General features: G+C 34.8%; 1 protein-coding gene across 1 annotated transcript in view; it reads left to right on the top strand.

Moving 5' to 3' along the window:
* Positions 1 to 13,795, top strand: part of LOC131044328 (GDSL esterase/lipase WDL1) — a 105,554-nt gene extending 91,759 nt beyond the window's left edge. Inside the window, exons 5-6 of the mRNA XM_057977630.2 lie at positions 11,773 to 11,937; positions 13,217 to 13,795. Of these exons, the coding sequence (XP_057833613.2) occupies positions 11,773 to 11,937; positions 13,217 to 13,415 (364 nt within the window). The 3' untranslated portion in view covers positions 13,416 to 13,795. The remainder of the gene's footprint in view (positions 1 to 11,772; positions 11,938 to 13,216) is intronic.
* Positions 13,796 to 24,721: the final 10,926 nt, after the last annotated feature.

Raw genomic sequence — 24,721 nt, 5'->3', positions numbered from 1 at the left:
ATCGTACTCCTCATGAGATGAGGGTTTTAATTAATAGTTATGTGCTTTGTTTCTTTAAGTGCACTGTTCTCATGAATCGCATCCTTTGGTATCAATTGGTTCCCTTGATCGCTGGCTTAGTTTGTTTAATAATAATCACTTACTTGTCTTTGTTTATTACTACCAATCGCTGCTCCTCCTCATTGGAAATCGATCATTCTTTAATAATCGTATCCTCATGAACACCACCTTGCACTTATCCAATCATATTATTATTTATAGACTAACTCATTGCCTTGTGTTGTAGTTGAGTCGCTTGCATAATTTTTGTATGTGCTATATGATCGATGGCTGCCTTTGTATTTGCCTTATCATCGTTCTCCATGATGTCCGTATTTATGTGCATTGCCAATGCTGTTCTTCCTTTATTTATTGGATCATAATTTATATATTATAATTTATAATATATAATTTATGTTTATAATATAATATTAATTTATTTTTATTTGAATATTTCAAGAATATTATTAGTAATAAATATTAATTAAATAATAATAAAAAATTTCAAATAATCATTTGTTGGTAATTATTATATTAATTAATAATAATTGTTTCATTTAGGATATATATAATGATCAAGGAGGGGACATAATATGGTAGAGTACCTGCAACAAGTATTTGACTAAATCAAAGTCAGAAGACATTGAGGACACTAAAAGATAATTCGTAGTGAGCACAAAATGAACAAAAGACTTTTAAAGATCGGAAAATGACATAGATCTTTTGAGATGGGAGACTTGGTATTCTTGAGATTGTAGCCATTACACGAACTTCTATTAAGAAGAGTGGAGTTGAAAAGCTCAAACCTCAATAATATGGACCTTATAGGATTGTGAAAATGATAGATGAAGTGGCCTATGAGTTGGAGCTTCCACATAATAGCATGATTCATATCAAAGGAGTTGCCACCCTTAGATGACGAGGTAAGTTGATTCTGATCCTAGAAGAGCTGATGGATACTTGAGTCAAACACTTGAGAAACAAGAGCATCGCACAATATTTGATTAAATGGAAAAATCTAACAATTGAAGATGCCACATTGGAAGGACCTAAGATACTTGAGCATCCCAATTTGCATTTTTTGAGTACAAGCAATCTTGGAGAGGCAGAACTTGTCATGTCTCTATTTCAAAACTAGATTAAATATTGTTTGCTCAAGTAGTCATTGCAGTTTAGGGTTTGGAAATTTGGAACCATTGTTTGACTCATGCTAGTGACCCGTCGAAGGTCAAGGATTGGAGTTGCTGCCTGATGCATGCCAAGGAGTTGTCAAAGGTTGTGGGTTGCCTAACTCGTGCCAAGAACTTGTTCGAGGTTAAGGATTAGTGATGCCACACGATCATGCCAAGGATTTGTTGGTGGTCGGGGATTAGGGTTGCTTCTTAGTGCATGCCAAGGAGTTGTTGAGAATTGGTGATTGGAGTTACCACCCGACTTGTGCCAAGTCAGAAGGGAGGAGAAACTCCAAACCTCTGACAAGAAAGTTTGTGAGGCCTACAAGGCTGACTCCCGATGTAATGTACAAAAGGTCCACTAAGGTTGACCTGCGATGTAGCATGTACAGTTCAAATTTGGGCCTTGGCATCAATATAGGTTTAGGCTGACTAGTTTTGACATTTAGGTTGCAGCATATAAAACTAGGAAAACTTAGTGTTTCGAGATCATCGATGCTGATGTTATATTCACTTTTGGAGTACTTTGTATTTGTAATTTCTTTTGTGGACAAAAACCCATAGGAGAAAGTAATCAATGGATGAAAATCCATTGGTTGCTGGAATCAGAGGACAAAAACCCTTTGGTTCTTGAGGATATTGTCACTCAAAGTGCATTTTTAGCTTCAAGGATTTGCAGGAAGTTTAGTTGTTCATTTGAGCATTGTTTGTCGCAGAATTGTAGTTGTGTGTTGTTGTAACGATTGTCATAACAGTCCTTTTTCTGTAGTAATCAGATTATAATCAATATAAGTGGCTACTGGAGGTTGATTAATTTTGTGCAAGTTTATGTGTTATCCGGCTAGTTACTAGTGCTGTTTGTGTATGATTAATTGCTGCTGTTTGGATATGGCTTGGTGAAGATAGCTTTTTATGTTACAAATCTGTTTTTTTATTGAAAAATTGGTAAAGAGACATTAAAAATATTTTATAAGTATGAGAATTTCTTGATTGTACATAAGTTGGAAAGGGGTGTGTCATGAAGTCAATTTGTAGGTCATTTGGTAAACCCATAACATTACAAGTAAGCATTCTTTCTAGTTTACTCTATGCTAAATGACTTTTGGATTATCGTAATCAAAATTTTATTTGTGGACTTTACTTGACCATTGGCTTGTGGGTATTACAAGCTAGTGAGTGAATGGAAGTTTTGAAATTCAATCATCATTATTTGGATTTGTGGTTGACAAGGTGTTCACCTTGATCATTAGTAATTTGTGTTGGGATTTTGAACCAAGAGAGTACTTGTTCAAAAATGAATCTTGTCATACTTTGTGCATTGTTGTTAAGCAAGCCTTGAGATTTTGCATAGTTTGTTAAATATCGAGTTGCAATCATGATGTACTTGCACCTTCATGCCTTGCTTGTTTTCAATGGTCCAATAAAGTCCAAGCCCTTGTGGTTAAATATTTGTAAATGATGAGACAACTGTAGAAACATAGTCATTTTGTGCAACTTACCAGTCTGGCAAGTGTCACACCCGAACACCCATGGTATGTTATTGTACACCACAGTCCTTCTTAAAGTACTTACTTGTAGAATTAGGTGCCTTGTACATCTGACTAGAACTCGTGTGCTTCTTGAAGTACACTGCAAATTTCTTCATAACGTATCATCATAACATACGATCAAGGCATACATAAGTGGTTGGAAGTTGGAACATTCATGCCTTAAATTGATAGTTTCCTTTGTTTTCATAGGTGTCATATCTCTTGGAAATGATGTAATAGATAGGTAGTTAGAGATGATTTTATACTAAGAGGAAAGAATAGTGTTTGGGAATAAGTAGCAGGTCAGGTTGAGTTGGGATTATAGTGGTGGGTGGGAGGAAGTATCTATAGCAGGAAGAAACGGTTACCTTCAGTATGAAGTAGTCTTCATTTTGGGCTCTTCAATTATGTTAATCTAGATGTATCCAAAAAATCCATCTATAAATGAAGTAAATCTCATCCTTGGTCATTTCTTCTAGTATAGAATCTGTAAGTGAAATGGGGAATGAGTCCTTGATACTGATTGCATTTAGCTTCTATAATCAACCCACGTGTATATTTGTCCCGATTTTTTCTTCCGGTTGATTATTATGGAGGATATTCATTCAATTGTTTCCACCTTAATGATTATACGTGCTTCAAGGATTTTATCAATCTCTTCTTGAACTTTTGCAACATAATTTATGTACACATTTTATATACTTTCATTCTAATTGGTCGTGCTCCTAGTGCTAAATTGATTCTATGTACACATATCTTAAGTGATATCCTTGTAACTTAAGGCAAACAAGTCCTTTTAATCCATAAATATTTGGAATGTTAGAATTCTCAACATTGTGTCCCAGTCATCCCCAACCATGATCAGTTGAGGGTCTCCTAGCTCCAAATTTAGCTTGATGAAATGAGGCTCCTTATATTTTATATTCTTGATGCATCCAAATTCATGCACATGATTTTTATCTATCCTTACATCACCTGTTCTCTGCACTATGAATGCTAAAGGGTAAGCTAGATGTGAGGATTATAGTCCTATAGGACTTGGCATCATAGGGTGTTTACAATCATCTTGCTTTAGTTTGTGACCTTTTTTCCATTTACATAGTCTTCAGAAAGTTACATCTAGGCTAGAACATCTTATAATCTTCCCTTTGCCAATGGAAAAGACAATGATGATCAAAAAATTTGTTGAGTCACATTATGACACCATGATAAGTTATCACAACTCAAAGGATACTTGTGTTGTAGGGCCTCAAATGGTGTTTTGGTGGCATCCAATGTTGAATTCTTGCATAGTCAGATTCCTCTAAGAAAGGCAATTTCAAAAATAGTCCATATGCAAAAGTTTTGGCTTTTGGAAGTAGGAGGGGAAAAACTACACAAAAGTCATGGTTTCGTAACCATCCCCTATTGAACAGTGGTGGTTTTGTCACATGCCCAAAACAATGGTCCATGGCAGTCTGAATTATGTACTCTTTGACTTATGATGTCTTTTCCTCTTTGTTTTTGCTTGCCAAGAAAGGGATTACATAGGCTCTGATGGAGAAGTTGTTCTCTTTATTACAGACCCCTTTTGCACCATAGATCTTGCCCTATGAACCAGTGTTAAGATAATGAATGTAAATCCCTTCATTAGAGGCTTTGATTTTCTCTAGCCAATGACTCAACTTCTTAAGTGTAATTTATATTCTAATTCTTAATTTCTAACATTGTTATTTTTATCTTGTATTTATTAGGTTAATAAATCTACTAGTTAAGAAGATTTACATCCCTAATTAAAGGGTGTATCCCTTGACTTGTACTTAGCTATTAATATATAAATACTCTCACCTTCTATGTGTTTATATTTTCATGTTATGTCTATTGCCTTTTGTGTGTGTTTTATATGTTTTAGAATATTTTTCGGAGTATAAACACTTGAGGTTTATTGCCTCCCTAGTTGGTCCTCATTTGCTCTCACTGCTTTGCAGGGTCTTCTCCTTACACACCTATTTATACATTGTACTAGGTTGGTGGTTACTTTTTTTAAGGTTAACTTCCATGTGTATGTTTTTAATACTTTTCTTGTTTTACTGTATTTACTTAAAGTCTAGATCTCCTTTTGTCCTAATTATTTACTGTTGTACCTTATGTGTGTTCCAGTGCCTTTGACCTATTCTTTGCTCATTCATGGACATTAACATAATTTCTTTCTTTCATTCTTTTAAATAGAAATTAATGAGATCTTTTTTTGGACTTCTTATTTTCTGAAATTCAATTGGTTAAGGTAAATTCTTTGATTTTATTTCAGATGAAATCAGAATCATGTGTGTTTTATTTGTTTTAGAATATTTTTAGGAGTATAAACACTTGAGGTTTATTGCCTCCCTAGTTGGTCCTCATTTGCTCTCACTGCTTTGCAGGGTCTTCTCCTTACACTGTATGCTTTAAGGTTAACTTCCATGTGTATGTTTTTAATATTTTTCTTGTTTTACTGTATTTGCTTCAAGTCTAGATCTCCTTTTGTCCTAATTATTTACTGTTGTACCTTATGTGTGTTCCAGTGCCTTTGACCTATTCTTTGCTCATTCATGGACATTAATATAATTTCTTTCTTTCATTCTTTTAAATAGAAATTAATGAGATCTTTTTTTGGACTTCTTATTTTCTGAAATTCAATTGGTTAAGGTAAATTCTTTGATTTTATTTCAGATGGAATCAGAATCATATGTTTTTAAAATTTATTATTTGATTTGTTTAAAAAAGATTTGGTGGAACACTAGGAAATTGAACACAAAGTAGAGAAACATTTTTTGATCAGAGTTGAAAATTTGACAAGAACAAAGTTCACTGCTAAACTCAATCTTGCCAACTATAGGTTACAATATAATTAGCATTGATAATGCCAGGCATATACATGATGAGTATAATATCTGGTTTTTTAGGTTTAATATATCCTCTTGCTGGGTGACCTCTGGCTTAGAAGTCACAGTAGAGTGTTATCTTTTCCAAGATTAAAAAAAAAATGATTTAAAATATCTTTTCTTCAATCCTAACAAATAATGGCTGATAACATTAATTCTTGACCTATTTCCAAAAAAGTAAAAATTTCTTAGTAAATTTATGCTTATGGCTAAAATATAATATAGTAAATTGAAGACATTCAGGCTGATGCTAAAAGTAAGTTAATTTCTTATGTGAAGTTCTACTTAAAGAAAAAAGCATTTTGCTTGGTTTGGTGAATAATCCTGGACATATAAAAACAAATTGATTAATTAAATTAGTTAATAAATGTATTTGTAATCAAAATTTAATAATATTAAATTAATATAATATTCCCTTTGATATTAATATAATTTATTAATTTCCCTTCTAAAATTAAATGTTGTTAGTGGACATTAATATAATTTCTTTCTCTCTTTGAGTGGATTAGCAGATTTGATTGATTCAATATGTAGAACCTTTAAGTCAGGGCCGCAAGTCTAAACAAATTGAATGGGTATGCATGTCTTCTGGATCTCATTTTTGCAGGATGTGGGTGAATTTGCTGGTGGAAATAGACTTCCCATGTTTCATTTATCTGTCGATTGAATGATGGGGATTGGGGGGTCATGATTTAGTTTTGAAGCTTATCAAATAAGCAGGATACCTAGTTAGCTATTCTATTAAGCAATATGGTCTCAAGTGCCACTTAGAGGTTACCAGGTGATAATTTTATACAAACAAGAAACTGGGGAGGATCAAGTACCTAGAGGTAGAGTTGAGATATGAAAAAACAAACCGAACTTTGCTGTTTTCTAATATTTTTTATCTCAATTTTCACTGTTCTTTCAACAAACGATCAACATTGGGGATTCCATTTTCACTGGAAGTCCATTACCTCAATTACAAGAGTGAAAGCTATGATAAATTCAATTTTCAGATTCTAGAATACAACGGTAGAGACTTGAGACCCAAACCTTAGAGAAGCAAACTTAGGTAAATTGATTATTTGTGTCACGTTAAAATATAGATACAAACTTAATTATATATGGAAGTAGAGTCTTGGACTGTGTAGAAGAACACTTAGAATCTGATCAAATGATTAAATAGTTCAAGTACGAAAATGAATTATTACAAACCTTCTGTATTTTTGATGCAAACTGTAAGTGGTGAATCTTTGAGAATTGTGTAATGGTTTTTGCGAGTTTCTAACAATTAGAAATTTAGAATCCAAAGACAAAACATGAGATGCAATTTTATGATGAGCAAGACTCCATGAGTAAATGCCCATGTTAAATTAATGGCCAAATGAACCTAAATATAGATTTTTTCTAATAAATTCTTGTTGACTAGGATCCATTCACGCATATTATTTAAGTCAAATTTTTTACTTCTGAAAATTTAAGAGAACCGTGACAGGGTGATTTTAATGGAGGATAGTTCAATTTTAAATAAATTTTAGTGCTATAGAAGGCAAGATGGTCTGTAGGAAAAGACAAAATTGGATGTCACAATTTGAAATATTATTAATTGGCAAATAGTAACCACTCAGGTTTTTCTTGATCTCTTTTGTCAAATTCATATAGGACTTGCATTTAACCTTATTTGGTGTTATGTCATTTTTAAAATTGGATGAGGTACTTTACCTTATATAATATTCAACATTTGTAATTTTTAAGCTTGTAACATGTCCTATTTAATTAGGTTTTTTAACATACATATGGTCCTGTAGTCATGTCATTTGATGGCATCTTCATGTTGCAGTCTTTCACTTCTAGATGCTGTTGTTTGGCTATTGATACCATATATTCATTTTGTTGGATGACTCGATACATATAATACTGGTTTTAAGGTTGGCTTTATCTCTAAGTGGTCTTGGTTTTAGGGGACAAACTCTTAGTAAACCTGTATAGTAGAAGCAGTGCATATACAAATCTGAAACCAAAAACAGAAAAATAGAAAGTAAAGACAATATGCTGTATTTTCACTTGGGAAAATGCTTTTGGGTAAAAATCACAGCACAGTAAAATTTTTCATGTAAAAACTGAACCATTCTCCAATACAATAATGAATCTGTCTTTCTTCACCTGTAAGAATGTGTGGATATTGTAGACGTATAAAAATGACCATATTCGTAAATGAATATTTTATGTTCATTTCTCTATTTAATTAAATCCAATTTAATTAAATTACACACATTCCTCTATTTAATTAAGTAAATTACTCAATTTATTTAAATTAAATTCACTATACCCATTTAATGAATAAATCATTTTATTCAAATAAATCCTCCTATCCACTTTTAATTAAATTCAAATTTAATTAAATAGTTATCCTAAAATTGAATAAATCTAATTTATTTAATTTCTTCAAATTACAACCAAATTGAATTAAATCATTTAATTCAATTAAATCCTATTATCCCTCCATCCACTTGCAAAATCCCAAACCCCTTCCTAATCCCTTCTAGAATCTTCTAATCGCTTCTAATTAACCTAACCCTCATCTAAATTTTGTCACATCCCTAAGCAAAGGGAAGTCACTTCTCAAAAACCTTAAAGTCTTTGATAACCATTGAAGGTTTTCAACCTTCAACCACTAAAACCCTTAAAGTCTTTGAAAACCATTAAAGGCTTCCAACCTTCAACCACTTAATCCCCAAAGTCTCCAATAACCATTAATGGTTAATTCAAACCCTCCCACATGGTTAAAACATTTGTTTTGACTCAACCTCTATCCAACCCAAGGGTCTCATCAGGCCTTTAATGCTTTGACCATGATTATCTCTTAATCATTTGCACAAAGGTTTATCCTTGGATTAACTCTTAATCCAGTGGGTAAGTCTAACTTAGACTTGACCCTTAGCCTTTAGATAACCATGAGGTCTTCTCAGGCCTTTAATGCCTCCAACCTCTTCTCTTAGCCCAATCCTATGTAGACACTTGTCACCATTTCATTGGTGCAAATTGTGCACATGGATCCCCAACTTTCAAACTTGGCCCTTGATTAAACCATTCAATCTTGACCATCCATTGCCCTGTTTGTGCTATAAATAGAGCTCTCATTCCTCCATTCTTAACAATCATCTTTCAAATTTGAAGCATTACACTTATGCTCAAATTCTTTCAAGCTTTCATATCATCTTTATGCTAATCATTTAGCCTCTTTTAGATCAGGAATTAGATCAAATATGCATGCTTAGATTACTTTCTTTATCATTTTAGTTCAATCATAGACTACATATAGTATGCTAGGATAGTATTCATACTAACCCCGTCATCTTATCATTTAGTTTATTGCATTTTTAGCATCATACATAGCTTAACATCTATTTCATACTAAATTTAGCAAAAGCATCTCTCGTTCTCATATTTGCCATCCCTAAACCATTTTGCTCAGTGATCTGAGAGCAAAAACGTTGGTTTGAGGGACATTGTGAGATAGAGAACCATGGGACCCTCCTTGGGAAGCTGAGTAACACTACGTTACTCCATAGCTTGCATCAAGAAGTCCTGTGTGTGTGTGTGGACTAGTTATTTGAAATATTTTCACATATTTAATTCTATCAGCCCACTTTTCCCGCATACAGATAAAAATTGGTTCATCGTAAGCAGATTTACACATTTTATGAAATCATGCAAAAGGTAAACACGAGAACTTTAATACTTCGACATAAATAGTAAATACTTAAAATAACATCAATTTGTTTCCTAAGAACGCTACAGCATTTTTCAGAATTATATTTTTTGTGAATCAGAAAATTTCTGCCGATCAACTTGTGAGGTTGATCCCCTCCCTTTAAACAATGAACATGAAAAAGTGCACAACATTTATCCAACATTGATCACTCCTGACTTTGTATTTGAAACAATAAAGTGATTTGCAGCAATATTGCAGGTTTTAAATTAGCAACAGATATGAAATGCAGGACATTTTTACATGATCTATATGCATGGTAAGTACTTACTGCCAATAATATTGAATGTCGTTTGCAGCATATTCTTATTGCACGACATTTTTGCAACATGGTAGGTGTTTTTGAGGTAGAAGGCTAGTATTTGTATGATCTATGTACACAGTAAATATTGATAGTCCAAGTATTAAAGCATAGAAAAAGCCGTGTTGCCTTGTACACTTTTTTTTTTTTGCTCCATGTGTTTTTACAAGTTTAACTCGCAAGCTTTTACAAATGCAAGAAAAACAGAGGTAAAAAGGTCAATGCGGGTAAAACATTGGTTTTTGTCTATTTTCTTTTTGCACCCTCCCATCATTGAGGTTCTTCAAAATATGCCAGCCCTTCCTGATGGCTTAAGTTGCCAAGTTTTTGCCGAGTCAAAAATTTTGGGTTTGCCAAGTACAATCCGAGGCCAAGTCTGCAAACTATAGATATAAGAATCATTTGAAAGCATAACTTCGCAAATTTGGCCTAGTTTATTTAAGCCCTGTAGAAAATTTTCCGAATTATTTTGAAAATTTTGGTATTCTTATTTTTTTTTGTCTTAGCTCTTGAACAAATTGAATTTTTCGAAACCTAGTAACTACGGTTGAAAACTTGAAAGTAATCCAATCCTTATATCAGATGATGATGTAAACCCATTATTATTGGCGTTTGATCCTTTCATATACTACTGCCGCCCAACTAGTTATTTGTTTCAATGATTATTTGACTGATAATCATTGAGGCCCATATTGATGGTAAGATATGTAATTATAAATATTTGTTGTTTCTTGTATCTTGTGTTGAAATATTTATAATTGCATATCCTACTGTGAACAAAACATCAGCAATTGTTTATAATTATAATTGATAAATGTGTTTGAAAATTTAAGGTTCACATTTTATAATAAAGTCACCTTAGTGACTTGCTGTTAGATTTAATTAATAATCAGTCAGGAGTTGGTTTCTGTAAGGTAGTAGGGAGTTTTGGGGAAGGTATGAAAATGCAATGCTTTATAAGCATTTGCACAATTCATTGCAAAATTAACTAGAACTCAATAATATCAATATCATTTTGTAGTCATTCTTGTAGTTGCTCGTGATTATTTGACTGATAATCATTGAAATCAATATTCACAGTAAGATATATAATTATAAATGCCTGCTGTTTTTCTTGTATCTTGTGTCCAAGTATCTATAATTACGTGCCTATCTGATAATCTGGAAACATATCTGTAGGTGTTTTACATTACTCTGAAGGATAACATTGTGCAGGATTTCTGTGATGGATGTTTGCCAAGCTGGAAATTTTTTTATCATGATCAAGAAAAATGCATTTTCTGCCAAAGCACTTAATGATGTTTGATATAGACAATATGATGTGCAGAGGTACAAACTAGTTTAGAGGCAACTGCCAGTTATCCTATTACATTAAAGTTTTAAACTACACATTACAATTTTTCGTAACACCCAATTACATTATTATATATGACTATTGGGCCAGCCGTGGAAGACCTCACAGAGGCTTGAGTTGGTCATGTAGTGTTTCCCTAGAGGGGCTAGCTTATACAACAATATTAAATTAGTATTCGACACTTCTGCATTTTGTTGGTCCTTAAGTACGTTTGCATCCATGGTTATTTTATGTTTTGTTGTTTTGGAGGGAGGACACCATACTGATGTCCCTCACAATTAGCAATTTTTGTTTTGTTAATTCCATTTTCAGAATCGTGGCTTATTGAATCAAGTTGTTTTATGCAACATTCTTAATTTTGTATGAATATTTCTTACCAACTGTTATATTCCGATTTTCTGTTTTTTTTCAAAACTAACTTATATGTTCCATTCCATCAAATGTTCTAATTTCTCATCATATGGCTGTCGAATTTGGTTATATGACATTTTTTTAATAAAATTGTCACATTTAATCCTTGCTTTGAAATAATACTTTTCTGTTAATTTATTAAAAGCTTTAACCACATATTGTAACATTTGACATAGTAATCAAATTTGTTTCTATGATAGCATTTGAATTTAATTTTTCATATTCAATCCTTACTTTGAAATGATACTTTGCTGATAATTCATTAAATTTTTAGTATATTTTGTAACATTTTACAATAATTGCTTGATATAGACGCAAGTGGGGAATCAATGCTGGAAATTATCCTGATCGCACAAATGAACGAGCACAGGAGTATGCTGAGGCCTGCGTGGACGTAGCAAAGGAAATGGATGTTGGTGTCGTAGATCTATGGAATGCTATTCAAAGAACAAAGGAGTGGGAGACAGAATGTCTCAGGTCGATTCATAGCTTTCCACAACCGTTTTTGTTGAAGCTATAATAGATATGTTGCATCAGCAGGCTTTCCTTTTTTTATATACGGGCTTTCAAATTTTGGTAAATAATTCATAGGATAGAGCATGAATAATACTTATATTAAGGAAGGAGTGCATTGATGTAATGGCAAGAGGGGTTTGGAATTTTTTCCAGCAGTGTGCACTTAGAATGGTGATGTATAGTGGCAGAAATCATTCCCGATAAGAAGTGCAATGCATTGACATTTGCATCAAGGTGTAGATGCTTGAAATTTGCTTCAGCATTCTAACTCAACAGTCATGTTTCTGTGATCACATCATTCATTCCACATTGTTTCTTCTTAAATAAATTAAATACATCATAATAATTAATTAAATTTAATTAATTAGACTAACTTATCTTCACGAATAAGTTAAATAAATGCATCTTTGATTAATTATACTAATGTCATAATGCACATCCTTCCGTTCATCTCATTTAAAAAATAAAATGAAAATTCATCTCTACCTCACTACAGAGAGCCAAAAATTGAATTCGCATCTCATCCTTACATTCAAATTAATAAAATCTTGATCATCCATCACATGATTCAATCTTTCTCATGCACTTGCACTTATCCCAAGCTTCCACGTGTTTCCATCTTCTCTTTCCATGCAAATTAAGGTAATCTTTACCATTCATCACTTGATTTCATCCTATCCCCCCACTTGCATCAATCATCCCTTCTTGATTAGCTTGCCATCCTAGCCTTCCAATTCAAGGTGCAATCTCAACAGTTCATATTCATAGGCAAAAACATTTAAAAACCGTCCTCTCAAAGACATTTTCTCCATGTGGAAGTTGCTGTAATGATCACAGCTACATGTTGCCAAATTGAGAAATGTTATAGGTGTTAATGATTAATGGGTTTATAGGTGTTTTACAGTTTATTTCTCCCACCTTTCTCTCTTAAATGTCTCTTCTTTGAAATAGTCTATTTCCATGTCCCAGGGCACTCTTTTATTTTCACATCTCAGATGTTTGTGATGCAGCTATGCAGGCATTTGTCTAGATTGTATCTCTTGTAATGTAGTTCCTTTTTTTTGTATATCAGCTGAACAGGAATATTTGGCAAAATAGTCTCAAATCTGTTAGATCTAGCGCCCTTATGGGTGGGGTAAATCTCATGATGTAATGTGTTATCTTAATTTCTCTGCTTATTTCTTATGCTATGTACTGAATATTTTGTCGCTAAATATTTAGAGCTTTTGAAAATTGACAGTGATGGACTGCACTTGAGCCCTATTGGCAATCAAATTCTGCTTGAGGAGCTTTTAAAGGTATTGAAGAGTGCTAATTGGGTTCCAAATTTACATTGGGAGTCATTGCCAAATGACTTTGATGAGCCTTCACTATATGATTATGTACACCCATCTGTGGAACTGGCGACGAATGATCTACAACAATTTACAGTGCAGTGAATATATCATGAATATTTGCTCAGGGAATTCTTTTCAAATCACGAGTTGGCTAAAATAGCAAATTGTATATTCTCATTTTTAGCCTCGTTGTCAGTAGAATTGTAATATTGAGATGGTATGAGTAGATGGTAGAAGGAAATGCACCTATGTTACCCGGGGACGCGTCCTCGGTATTTTTTTCAGCCGTCTCCGTCTCGGGGACATCCCAGGGACAGGGGACTCCTAGGGGACGTCCTCATAAATTCTGCATATAGACAATGAATTCTATAAGCAATTTGACTTTGACTCTCAATTTAACACAAATTTGCCATAAGAACTCTACTAGTTCTTATATGTTAAGGTTCTATAATGGATATGTGCATGTTTTATCCATGTTTTCATATGAATATTTAAAATTTCCTTATATATTTTAATTTTCCCTACTTTTATATAGCCGTCCCCTAGCCGTCCCCAAAACTGGCAAAAAAAATCACCGTCCCGGAAACGCGTACCCCTGTCCCCTGCTGTCCCCATCCCGGAAACTTGGGGTAACATAGAAATGCACAACTAATCATTTACTATACGTTGTGGTTTGAACCTTAAGATTTTCTTTTTTAGGTTGGGATGTGGGATTGGATGAAGTTTGCCAATTAGGTCCTAAAGCCTCTGCGGGACAATCAACAAATGATACTGCAGGTTCTACAATTTTTCTATTACATTTGTCATGAATGTCTCGGAATCAAACTTTTATGATTAAATATATCCAAAGCTGTGCTGGGTAAAATTTATAAGATTGGATAATAAATTGGTAATGTAATTAAGCAGTTAATCAATGCAGGCTTCTTCCATGATGCACTCTTTCATTTTAGTAGTAGAAATGGACAATACATGCACTTTAGTAGTCAGTCAACAGGCAACAAGCTGTACAATAAACAAACAAGTGTCTGAGTTGAGGCTTCTTTATATAGAATATTCATGATATAAAAAAGTATCAAAATATTTGAACAGTCATAATAATTTATCAAATTCAAAATACTTGTGCATCCTATGCTATACTGATTTATGATTGCGACCATAAAGTAGAACTCAGCCTTGTATGTATTCTTTGCTAGATGTGCATTGAAATTACTAAACAATCCTTTTTGCACGTGTCTTGCTATGTATACTCTACATTAATATAGATGTATATCCTACAAAAAGTTCTTAAATAGCTTTGAACACCAGATACCAGGGCTGGTTGAAGACGAAATGTGCTATAATAGGCTTAGTTATAGCAAAGTTATATTAACAACTTTTAAATTTTATGCAATGGTAACTGCTTAGTCTTTTCTTAATTCAGGAGTCTGTAACACTGCTGAGGACAATAATACCATTTTCTACGCTTAATCTTATGCAGTTTGGAACCCATCTTAGCCTTTCTAGAATCTCTAACAATCCTGCTGAAGCCTACATTCCTTACCCTGCCTTTGGCAACAATGTTGAATAGATAAGAAGAATACAAGTCCCTCCAATTCCAAAGATTGAAACTGCGTTAGCAAATCTAAATAACTCGCTGGTACAGTGAAGGCCCACAATATACCCACCTTGCAAGAGCTCCAAACAAGAAGGCTTTTAATGCTGAGATGTGTACCAGAGCATTCGTAGTTGTAATGTTGCAATAGAGAAACTGCTTGGGGTTAGGAGAGAGTAGAATGTACATGCTTAGCCAACTGAGCAGACTTTGCAAACTAAAACCCACAGCCCCAAACTTCTACCCTGCCTTCCGCATCCCCCTGTCAATTCTTTCAATGCCACTCTGAGTGCTCCGCGGATGGTTGATTGAAACTTTTATGATGGCAACATGAAACCAACTAAATACTAGATGGGTGTGGAAGTCTAATGGATGCTTTGAGGAAAATACCGCTTTCTCAAGCAGAGTCTTGGTAAGTCTTTCTTGTTTTTGTTAACTACATTTTGCTGTCAAGATGATATCTGTGGGTCCAAATTTAGTAGCTTATCAAGTCCTCCTATTATGTCACAGGTGATAGCTTGGTATGCTTGTCTCTTTATCTCAAAGAAAGGAGTTATATATATTCAAAATTGTTTTTAACTGTGTAAAACTCAAGAAAAAGAATTACGGTATGACACAAATTTAGTCTGAATTGCTACAGAGTTTTCTATTGCCTGTTGTCAGGATCCACGGGAGGCGGGAGGAAGCACATTGTGTGAATCCCGAAGGAGGTGTTAACCAAGTCACCAATCTCCCCCGCAGCACCAACTGAGGGTTCCACACTGATAGAATGAAGGAGGCCTCCTGGGATTCGAACCCATAACCCAGCGCTCTAATACCAATTGTTGGAATCATCGCTGCTGTTATGTGAAAAGCTCGAGCTTTCAACGAACGGGAGAGCGGCTAGAGAAAAGGGTCCACGGGAGGCGGAGGAAGTACATGTCACGAATCCAAAAGGTGTTGATCAAGTTGACAATTTGGTTGATTAACATTTTTTGCTTTCCATTTTATTTCAATTCCTATGTAGAATTTTTGAGTGTGATCATATGTAGGATTAAAATGTTTGATATAGTATTCCTTTTTCCTCCCAAGCGACCCTTTCCACATGCTTTTTTTGAATTTTTCTCACATACTTTTTATTTGCCCATTGTTATTTGGACATTGGCTTATGCTAATACCTCACTTGTTCATCCATTTGATGTTTTGTTTCATCCACATGCTTTTCCTTCTATCTAATTTTTCTCTAGCTGCCGATTTTGGCCAGAGATGAGTCTCCATGTTATCTAGTCTTCTTAGATAACTTAACAATCGAAAAATAGCTGATGCTTCAATGAGGAAAGCCCTGGTCTTTGCTAGGACAATTTCATATGGAATAGTTGATTTAATCTTGAGGCTATTTGTGATTAAATGTTTTTGTAATCTCTCTATCTGTCTCCACTTTCTTGCTAGGTGTTGTTACCCCATACTTCGCACCCGTATAGCACCAACAAAACTATTGAAAGCCCAAAAAGAGTTCTTAAGTCTTCCAATCCCATAGCTCAGCTCTTCAACATCTATTTTGCAATGAGTATAGAACTTTCCATCCCCCTTGTATCGTTTTTGCTCTACATGTTTCCCAGTTGAGTTTATCCTAATAGGAGGTCAACATTTCATTATTTGTGTAGTTGGTTTACCCAATTTTCCCACCTTTTTCTTTAATCTATTGATTTTTACATTTTTTTTTTTAGTTCATTAAATATAGTTCTTTATTCACTTATTCTTCCATCTCTTTCTTATCTCAAGCCCATGTTTTTTCATAGATCGATGGCCTCGTCCTTTTTCCACAATAATGTTTCAAGGTTTGGTCCATTTATTTGAGTGGTCATTTCAAATTGTTTAAATTTAGTAAATTCACAAAGATTTTGGTTATTAATATCTAGAGTGCTTGTGACAATCATTGTGGGTAGTTCCATAGATGATGCTTCTTCGGTTATGTACTGCATAGACTCAGCTTTTTCATGTTATATTTTTTATTCTACTATTTGAGTCAATGTGTCCAACTCACTTCTTTGACTTTCATATGCTTGCAACCTTGCTTCTATTTGTTCAATTTTTTGTAGGGCAGTTTGTAGTTCTTTATTTTTTCTTGTTGCTATAGGGATTGGTTCTTCTTTGTGTTCTTGGGCTGTAGGTTTAGAGGAAAGAGTTGACACCGCATTTGGATGAAAGTCAAGGCTGCTATAAGTCTTTGAGTTTTCATTTATCCTTTGAGTAAACAACTCTTCTTGTTCAAAATCTATATTAGTCTCAACAAAGACAACTTTGGAAGCCGAAATAGAGGTTCTTGGAGTTAACCCCTTTTTTCTTAAGATGGTGTGAGTGCTTGTGTTGGGGAGGTTTTGGTGTTGAGGTGAACTTTTGTTTCCTTCTAGCTTGTTTGGAGGATACCCCATAATGACTAGTATGGTTGCATGCATAGCGGGTAATGTATTAGGTTGGCATGGATGTATGCACAAGGGATAATGCTGTATTTTTAAAATCAATAGTTGCAGGTACAGAGGAGAATGTTGCATATGCAAAACTTGTGACTATAGGTTTGGAAGAGGAGGTTGCATGGACAAAATGTGTGGTTACATGTCTTGTTTCTATTGAGAAATATATAGGGGAAAGGATCTAGTAGTTGAATGTGTTCCAATTGTTGTGATATAAGTTGTTGATTTAATACCCATACTTGTTGATTTAATGTCTAATTTTTTTGACATTGCACCAATAGTTGTGATTTAAAGTTGTTATTGTTGATGATGACTACCAATAACTGAATGAAATGTACCATTAGTTGTAACAGACAACCAATCATGTGATGCCACATCAGCTGCACAAGTATTGGGGCCCCTTTTGCACCACTATTGGTCTCACCTTGTTTTTGGCCTGTTTTGGACACCTTGGCAAAAAGCATTTTGATGTGGCCTCAAAACCTTAGTTATAAGTAGGGGACTTGCCAAGTAAGCTGCTGTAAAAAATTGGGAGTGATTTAAAATTTCCATGTAGGATTTTGAGAAGCACGAAGTTAGGGTGCACAACTATTGGGTCTTCTCCCCTATTCTTTAATACTAATGGTTGGGAAGTTACAGTCTCTATCCAACAAATCAATTTACGACTCCAATGCATGAGACATAAGGCTTGGACAAGTACAATATAAAAATTTGAAACTTATACGCAAATTTGAAAATAAGTTCCTTTAATATGGAATTATCATAATTAAAGCTATTTCTTTATGATGCTAAAAATCAACTCTCATATCATGCTTAATAACACTACCTTATGTAAACTTATATCAATAATAAATAATGAATAACATCATCATAAGATAGCAACAAAGAGGCACAAATCAACAACATAAGAGCATCACATAACACAATATTTACATGGAGAAACCCTTGTGGGAAAAAAACTATAGCAAGAATAGATGCCAAGTGTACATTATCATAAAATAAATAACATCCACTGCCATTCTCCTCTCTACCTCCAAAATGACGGGACTTGTGTACCTATGAACAATCACTTTATGCCTCATTCGATCCTAATTCTTGCAAAGTAACTCTACATTCAATTGTTCCTCATTAATTCTACATCCAAAGAGTGGTTTATGTAGAAGCATCAAACAAGGCGCCTCTAGAATTTTCATTTCAAACATCCCAAACTCTTGATTGCATTTTTGCAAAAGGACATCGATTTTGGGTCTAATACTTTCCCTCCAACTTGGGTGTCCAAACATGGATGATAAACATTACATTAGATGCAATAAGTGGTGAAATACCAAGAGACACTTGTTGCCTCTTCCAAGTGCCCACTTGGAGAAGCCCAACAATCACTCATTTGTCCTCTTCTCGTGTCATTAACAATCCCATTCTAGGGATCCACATGTGGGGAAAACAATATTAAATGTTCATGTGTGCAAGTCAACTTTATCGTTGCTAGTGGAACTCATCACTCCTTGTAAATGTATTATAAACAATCATGAGAATAAATATTAATATTTTTTTTCCAATACACCCTAAGTGCTCTGGGACACTATTCAAGAGTGTTGGAACCATGCAATATGACATAATATTTACAAGGTAGATGACACCTTAATCTTAATAGCTTCCACATTGCTCTCTTCTTCATTTGAATTTTCTTGTAGTCTCAACGTTCTCCTTGTTGTGGTATATTCCTCTTGCAGCCTTTGCAATTGTCTCTCTCAACCTTTTACTATGGGCTGCTTTTCCAATGTTGGATCAATCTCTAGTATCATTCATCGCAAGAAATCCCTTCCATGAAACTTTAAAGAATTGATCATTCATTTCCTATGTTTGGTCATCTCTAGTATCATTCATAACAAGTAATTGCTTCAATAAACATTAAACAAATGATCATTCAAATTGTTTGTAATGAGCAATTGAATCAAACAATTAGATTGAAAGAGAATCAGGCCTACCTTTTTGCCAAAAGTATTCTTTGGCATTCTCCTAACAAATTGATCAAGAAATTGGGGGCATTTGCCAACATATTGTGCCAAAGGTGGTTTAAGAGTTCAAAGTGCTCTATATACAATAAAGATTGCTTATCTTGATAGGTAATGTATTTGATGATGTGCATTGATACTTTAGCCCATAATGTTTTTGATCAAGGAACAACAGGTTTTAAGGGACCCGAAACCCACTTACATGTCATAAATAAAAGCATTAGAGAAGAAAGAAAGGACATAACGAAGAAAGAAAGGCATCAACAGATCATCACAAAAGACAACAACTAGAGAAAAGTACAGCAAAAGACCAGTAAGATATTGGCACACCTAAAACAAAACTAGAACATCTAGGTGAAAATCTTTATGGTCTCCTCAGCATCCTTGACAAGCATCATCATAGCATTTGCTGCCTCTTTAAAGTCTTTGCTTTCCTGCACCTGTTGATTACCTTTAGTCTTCAACTCCAACTCTTTAGCATTTTGCCTAGTTCTGCATCTGGAAGAACGTTGGACAGAGCTAGTACTTGGCTCATCATCAACAATCACAGTATCTTTGTTTTGCTTATCCTTCTCCAGGCATGCAACCAACACATTCATATTTTGGGAAGTCACCTTCATCACAACCAAGCTATGCTTCATGATTTTCCTCAGAGCACTCTCGGTTTTTTGAACCCTGTTGTTTATCAGTTCATAATCAGACTCACCCTTTTCTTTGAGAGTCCTCACCACATCCTCCAGGTGCTTCACATCTCCCTTTATGATCTCACCCTCCGACCATTCAGGAATTTCTTTTTCATCCTCTGCTTCACTATTATCCTCAGAATTTTCCTCTTTTCCTTTATCATTAATATCCTTAACCACATTATCAATTTTGAGCTCCAGCATTAATATGTACCATTGATCCTGTCATAAAATAATTGCTCTCGAACTTTGTTCTTACATGATGACTCTCCCATATAATTAGCATCTTCCACTAAAATGACCCCCTCATTTGCTAACAAATCGAATACCCTATTACCTTCCCTAAAGGTATGGGTAATAACCACACTATCACAAGAATCTAACATTTTTTTTGCCTTATCAATGATATTTTGGATATTCCAAGAAGGGGAACTAATTCTTTTAATAACTTGAATTATATTAAGGGAATCCCCCTCCAGCCATTTAAAAAAAAAATTGAACCCCTGAGCAAGCTGAAGACATTTTAACATTGTCAGAGCTTCTGCAACATGTTTTGAATTCCAAAGGGAGAAGCAATCGCAACAACACAAAAGCCATGAGAATTTCTGATAACACCTCCCACACCAGCATTACCCGGATTTCCTTTAGCTGCACCATCAAAGTTCACCTTCACCCAATCATAAGGAGGGAACCTCCAAACCACATTATCTCTTCTACTCTTCAAATCAAACTTCCAAACCTTAATCAATAATTTCCATTCTACAAGAATCAATTTATCATTATCATTCATATCAATATAACTACACTGCTTGTTTCTTTTGTGAATGGTGTTGTTGTTTTCTTTAATAGCCCTACAAATCTTTTCAAAGTCCACTTGAGAAGAACACTTAGTCTCCCTAAAAATTCTATTGTTTCTCTCCTTCCAAATATGCCAACAGGTCATAGGAAGAAGAAAGGACCAAAGGGTCTTGATGATGGGAAGCTTGGTAGGAAAAATCTAATGCCAAAGGACTTCCTTAAAACTATTCTGCATAACCCAATCAACTTTCCATTGCGTCCACATTTTACCCCATATTTCCCAGGTAAAAGAACAGTGAATGAACAAATGATCCACAGACTCAACCTCTTTCTGACATAACTCACACCTATTAGGGATCATAAATCCTCTTTTGACCAGGTTATCAATAGTGACAATCTTGTTATGAGTGGCAAGCCATAAAAACATATTAACTTTAGGAATGAGGAATCTATTCCAAACTTTAGTCCATATAGGGTTACAAGCTTGAGTTGATATCTTTTTGTAAGCAGAAGCAACAGTAAAAGTACCCCTAGGATTACTCTTTCATAAGAAGACATTATCTGAGTCTTTGCCGACAGAAAAGGACAACAAATTATGCTGGAGCGAAGAGAATCCAACATAAACAACATCAAGTTTAACCCATTTATTCTCCTCCCAATAATTACAGACCATAGAACCAAACCTCCTTTTACAATCTTCAATGATATGGCTGCAATCCTAGTTAAAAATGAGGCTCATTTTTGATCCAGACATCCTCCCAAAATTTGATTTTGTTACCTTTGCCAAGGACCCAGCCAGCTCTAGCTTTAGCAATTTTAATAGATTTTATCATACTATTCCAAATAAAAGATCCAGCAGGGATATCTTCAAAATAGAGAAGGGAATGAATGAGCTGATTATGGATGTATTAGTCAAACCACACCCTACTCCAATCTCTCTTAATACCATAGGCCCTCCAAACCTGTTTGGCTAACAAAGCTTTATTGAAAGGTTTAAGGGATTTGATACCTAACCCCCACTACTTTTAGGACCACAAAATTTATCTCAAGCAACCAAAGCAATCATTTTCTTATCTTCCACACCAGACCAAAGAAATCTTTTTTGAATTCTTTCTAATACTTCTGCAAATTTGACTGGTATACTAAACAAACTAAGAGCATAAACATGTAGATTCTGAAGGGTAGCTTGAAGAAGCTAAAGCTTACGAGCCTGCGACAACATAGAGCCTTTCCATCCAGCCAATTTTTTGTTGAACTTATCAATCAAAGAATTCTAGAAAGAGTTTGGAGGAGCCAAACCAAGAGTGAGGCCCAAATAAGTAGAGGGGAGCAACTCAACCTTACAGCCAATTATGTTAGCAATCCTCTGCTGCTTCAACAAGAGAGTGTTGATGAAGTAAATAGTAGATTTATCCCTGTTAACCTGTTGGCCAGTAACAAGGGAATAAGAACTGAGAGCATTTTTGAAGGCAGAAGCTTCACTCACAGAAGAGTATCCCAATAATATAGTATCATCAAGAAACTGTTGATGAGTGCAGAAGAAATTGGTTGAAGAGGATTGCAATCCTTTGATGATCCTTTTCTCCTTCAACTTTTGAATCAATCTACTCAAACATTCCGCCAAAATAGTGAAAAGAATGGGTGAGATAGGATCTCCTTGGCTGAGACCCCTGGAAGACTTAAAAAATATGGAAGGAGATCCATTAACAAGAATAGAAAAATTCGGCATAGATATCAACTCTCTAGTGATTTTGATAACCTTCTCATCAAATCCAAAGGCTTCCATGATCCTAAAAAGAACCTGCCATTCAACCCTGTCGTAGGCTTTTTCCAAATCCACCTTTATGAGGAATCCCTCTTTGTTTGCAGCATTAAGAGAATGGATATTCTCATGCACAAGAATTATAGAGTCCAAAATCTGCCTACCTGGGACAGATCCTTTTTGCTCCTCAGAGATAACAAGAGGAAGAACAACCAACAATCTAGAAGTCAGGGCTTTTGAGATTATCTTGTAAAAAGAATTGCATAGACTTATTGGCCTAAACTTACCCATAGAATCAACTCCAGTCACCTTAGGAATTAGAGAAATGAAGGTAGAGTTGATTTCTTTAAGAATTCTTCTGGAACCAAAGAATTCTTTGACAACATTGACCACATCAGCCCCAACAATGTGCCAATATTCCCTGAAAGAAAAACATGGGGAAGCCATCCGGGCCCGGTGCCTTATCCCCTTGGAAGGAGAAAACAACGCTTTTAATTTCATCAACTGAGGGGATGGCAGATAAAATTCTATTCTGATTAGGTCCAATAATCTTAGGAATATTTTCAACCAGATCTTGCTGCTTAACAAGGTCAAGTTCCTTGCTACTAGTTAGAAGGTTAGAGAAGAACCTTACAGTTTCATCAGCTATATCATCATCTTTGACAAGATTTTTATCATTAACAATCAATCTGGAAATTCTACTTGCTTTTTTATGCTTCATTGATGTCATATGAAAGAATTTAGTATTTATGTCACCAACCTCTAACCTAATTACCCTAGATCTCTGCCTCCAGTAAATTTCTTCTCTTGAAATAGTGTTGTGTAATTTGGCTAGAACCTCATCTTCTTTAGCCTTGGGGACATTCTTATAACCATGTTTTTGAATAGAATTTTGAATATGTTCTAATTCCTCCTTGAGCTTCCTCTTAAATTAAAAAATATCCCCAAAAACCTTTTTATTCCAAACCTTGATGTTATCTTTGATGTTTCTTAACTTTTTTTGCAACTTTGAACATGGCAGAACCATCCACAGTTATAGTCCACCATTTGGAAATGGAAGCTTCCAAGGAAGGGTGTGAGATCCACATTTTTTCAAACCGGAAGGGAAAGCAACGTTTGCCCTTATAGAATCAACAACAAAATAAATAGGATAATGGTTCGAACCAATTCTGTTAATAACAGATAGAGAGCATCTATACTTAAGGACCCAGTCAGGAGTAATAAGAGATCTATCAAGCCTTACCTGAATAAGTTCTCCTCCATCCCTTCGATTAGACCAAGTGTAGGAAGCTCCAAAAAGGTCAACGTCAATGAGGGCATTGGCATTGATAAAGTCCATAAGATCAATCCTTCTATCCAGTTGAGCTTGGGTTCCACCAAATTTTTCAATTTCCCGCAGAGAAGTGTTGAAATCTCCCATCAAAAGCCAACTATCCTGGGTAAAAGTCCCTCTTTTTTGCTGGATTTTGTCCCAAAACTTGCTTCGAGCAGCTTTAGAGTTGGGGGCATAAATGTTGGTAACCACCCAGTTCTGTCCTTTAGCAATGCATTTGACTCTCATAGAAATGATATTACCATCTTCATCAATCAGGTCTCTATCAATAGTTTTCTTATTCCAAAATATGGCAACCCCACCAGACGCTCCATTAGAACTACTGCCACACACACCCCCAAGTTTAAAGAATTTTAAATTTTCTACTTTTTCTTTACTCATTTTAGTTTCTTGAACCAGGATAATGTTTGGCTTATGATCTCTGATAAAATTCCTGAGCACATCCTGCTTATGGAGACCATTTAGGCCTCTAATGTTCCAAGAGATTACCTTCATTTGTATACTTGGGAGCAGGATTCTTGAATGGTTCGCTATCTTCCATCAGCTATATTTTGTTTGCTCTCCTGGTCCCTGTGCCACTTCATAGTTTTGCGCCCTTGTGAAGATTTGGAAAGACCAATATCCGCCTTAGATATGGTTCTAGTTTTAACCCCATTAGTACACCCTGTTTTCTTGTTTTTCTTTTGTCCCACTTCTATTAACTCTTCATCTTCTTCATTTTTATATGCAGACTTCTTACTATTCCAAGTTTCTCCTTTTCGCTGAGATGAGGTGGGCAA

This window comes from Cryptomeria japonica, chromosome 6, assembly GCF_030272615.1.
Source record: "Cryptomeria japonica chromosome 6, Sugi_1.0, whole genome shotgun sequence".
Classification (NCBI taxonomy): domain Eukaryota; kingdom Viridiplantae; phylum Streptophyta; class Pinopsida; order Cupressales; family Cupressaceae; genus Cryptomeria; species Cryptomeria japonica.
Note: the sequence above shows the minus strand (reverse complement) of the source record. Positions and strands in the feature narration are given on the sequence as shown.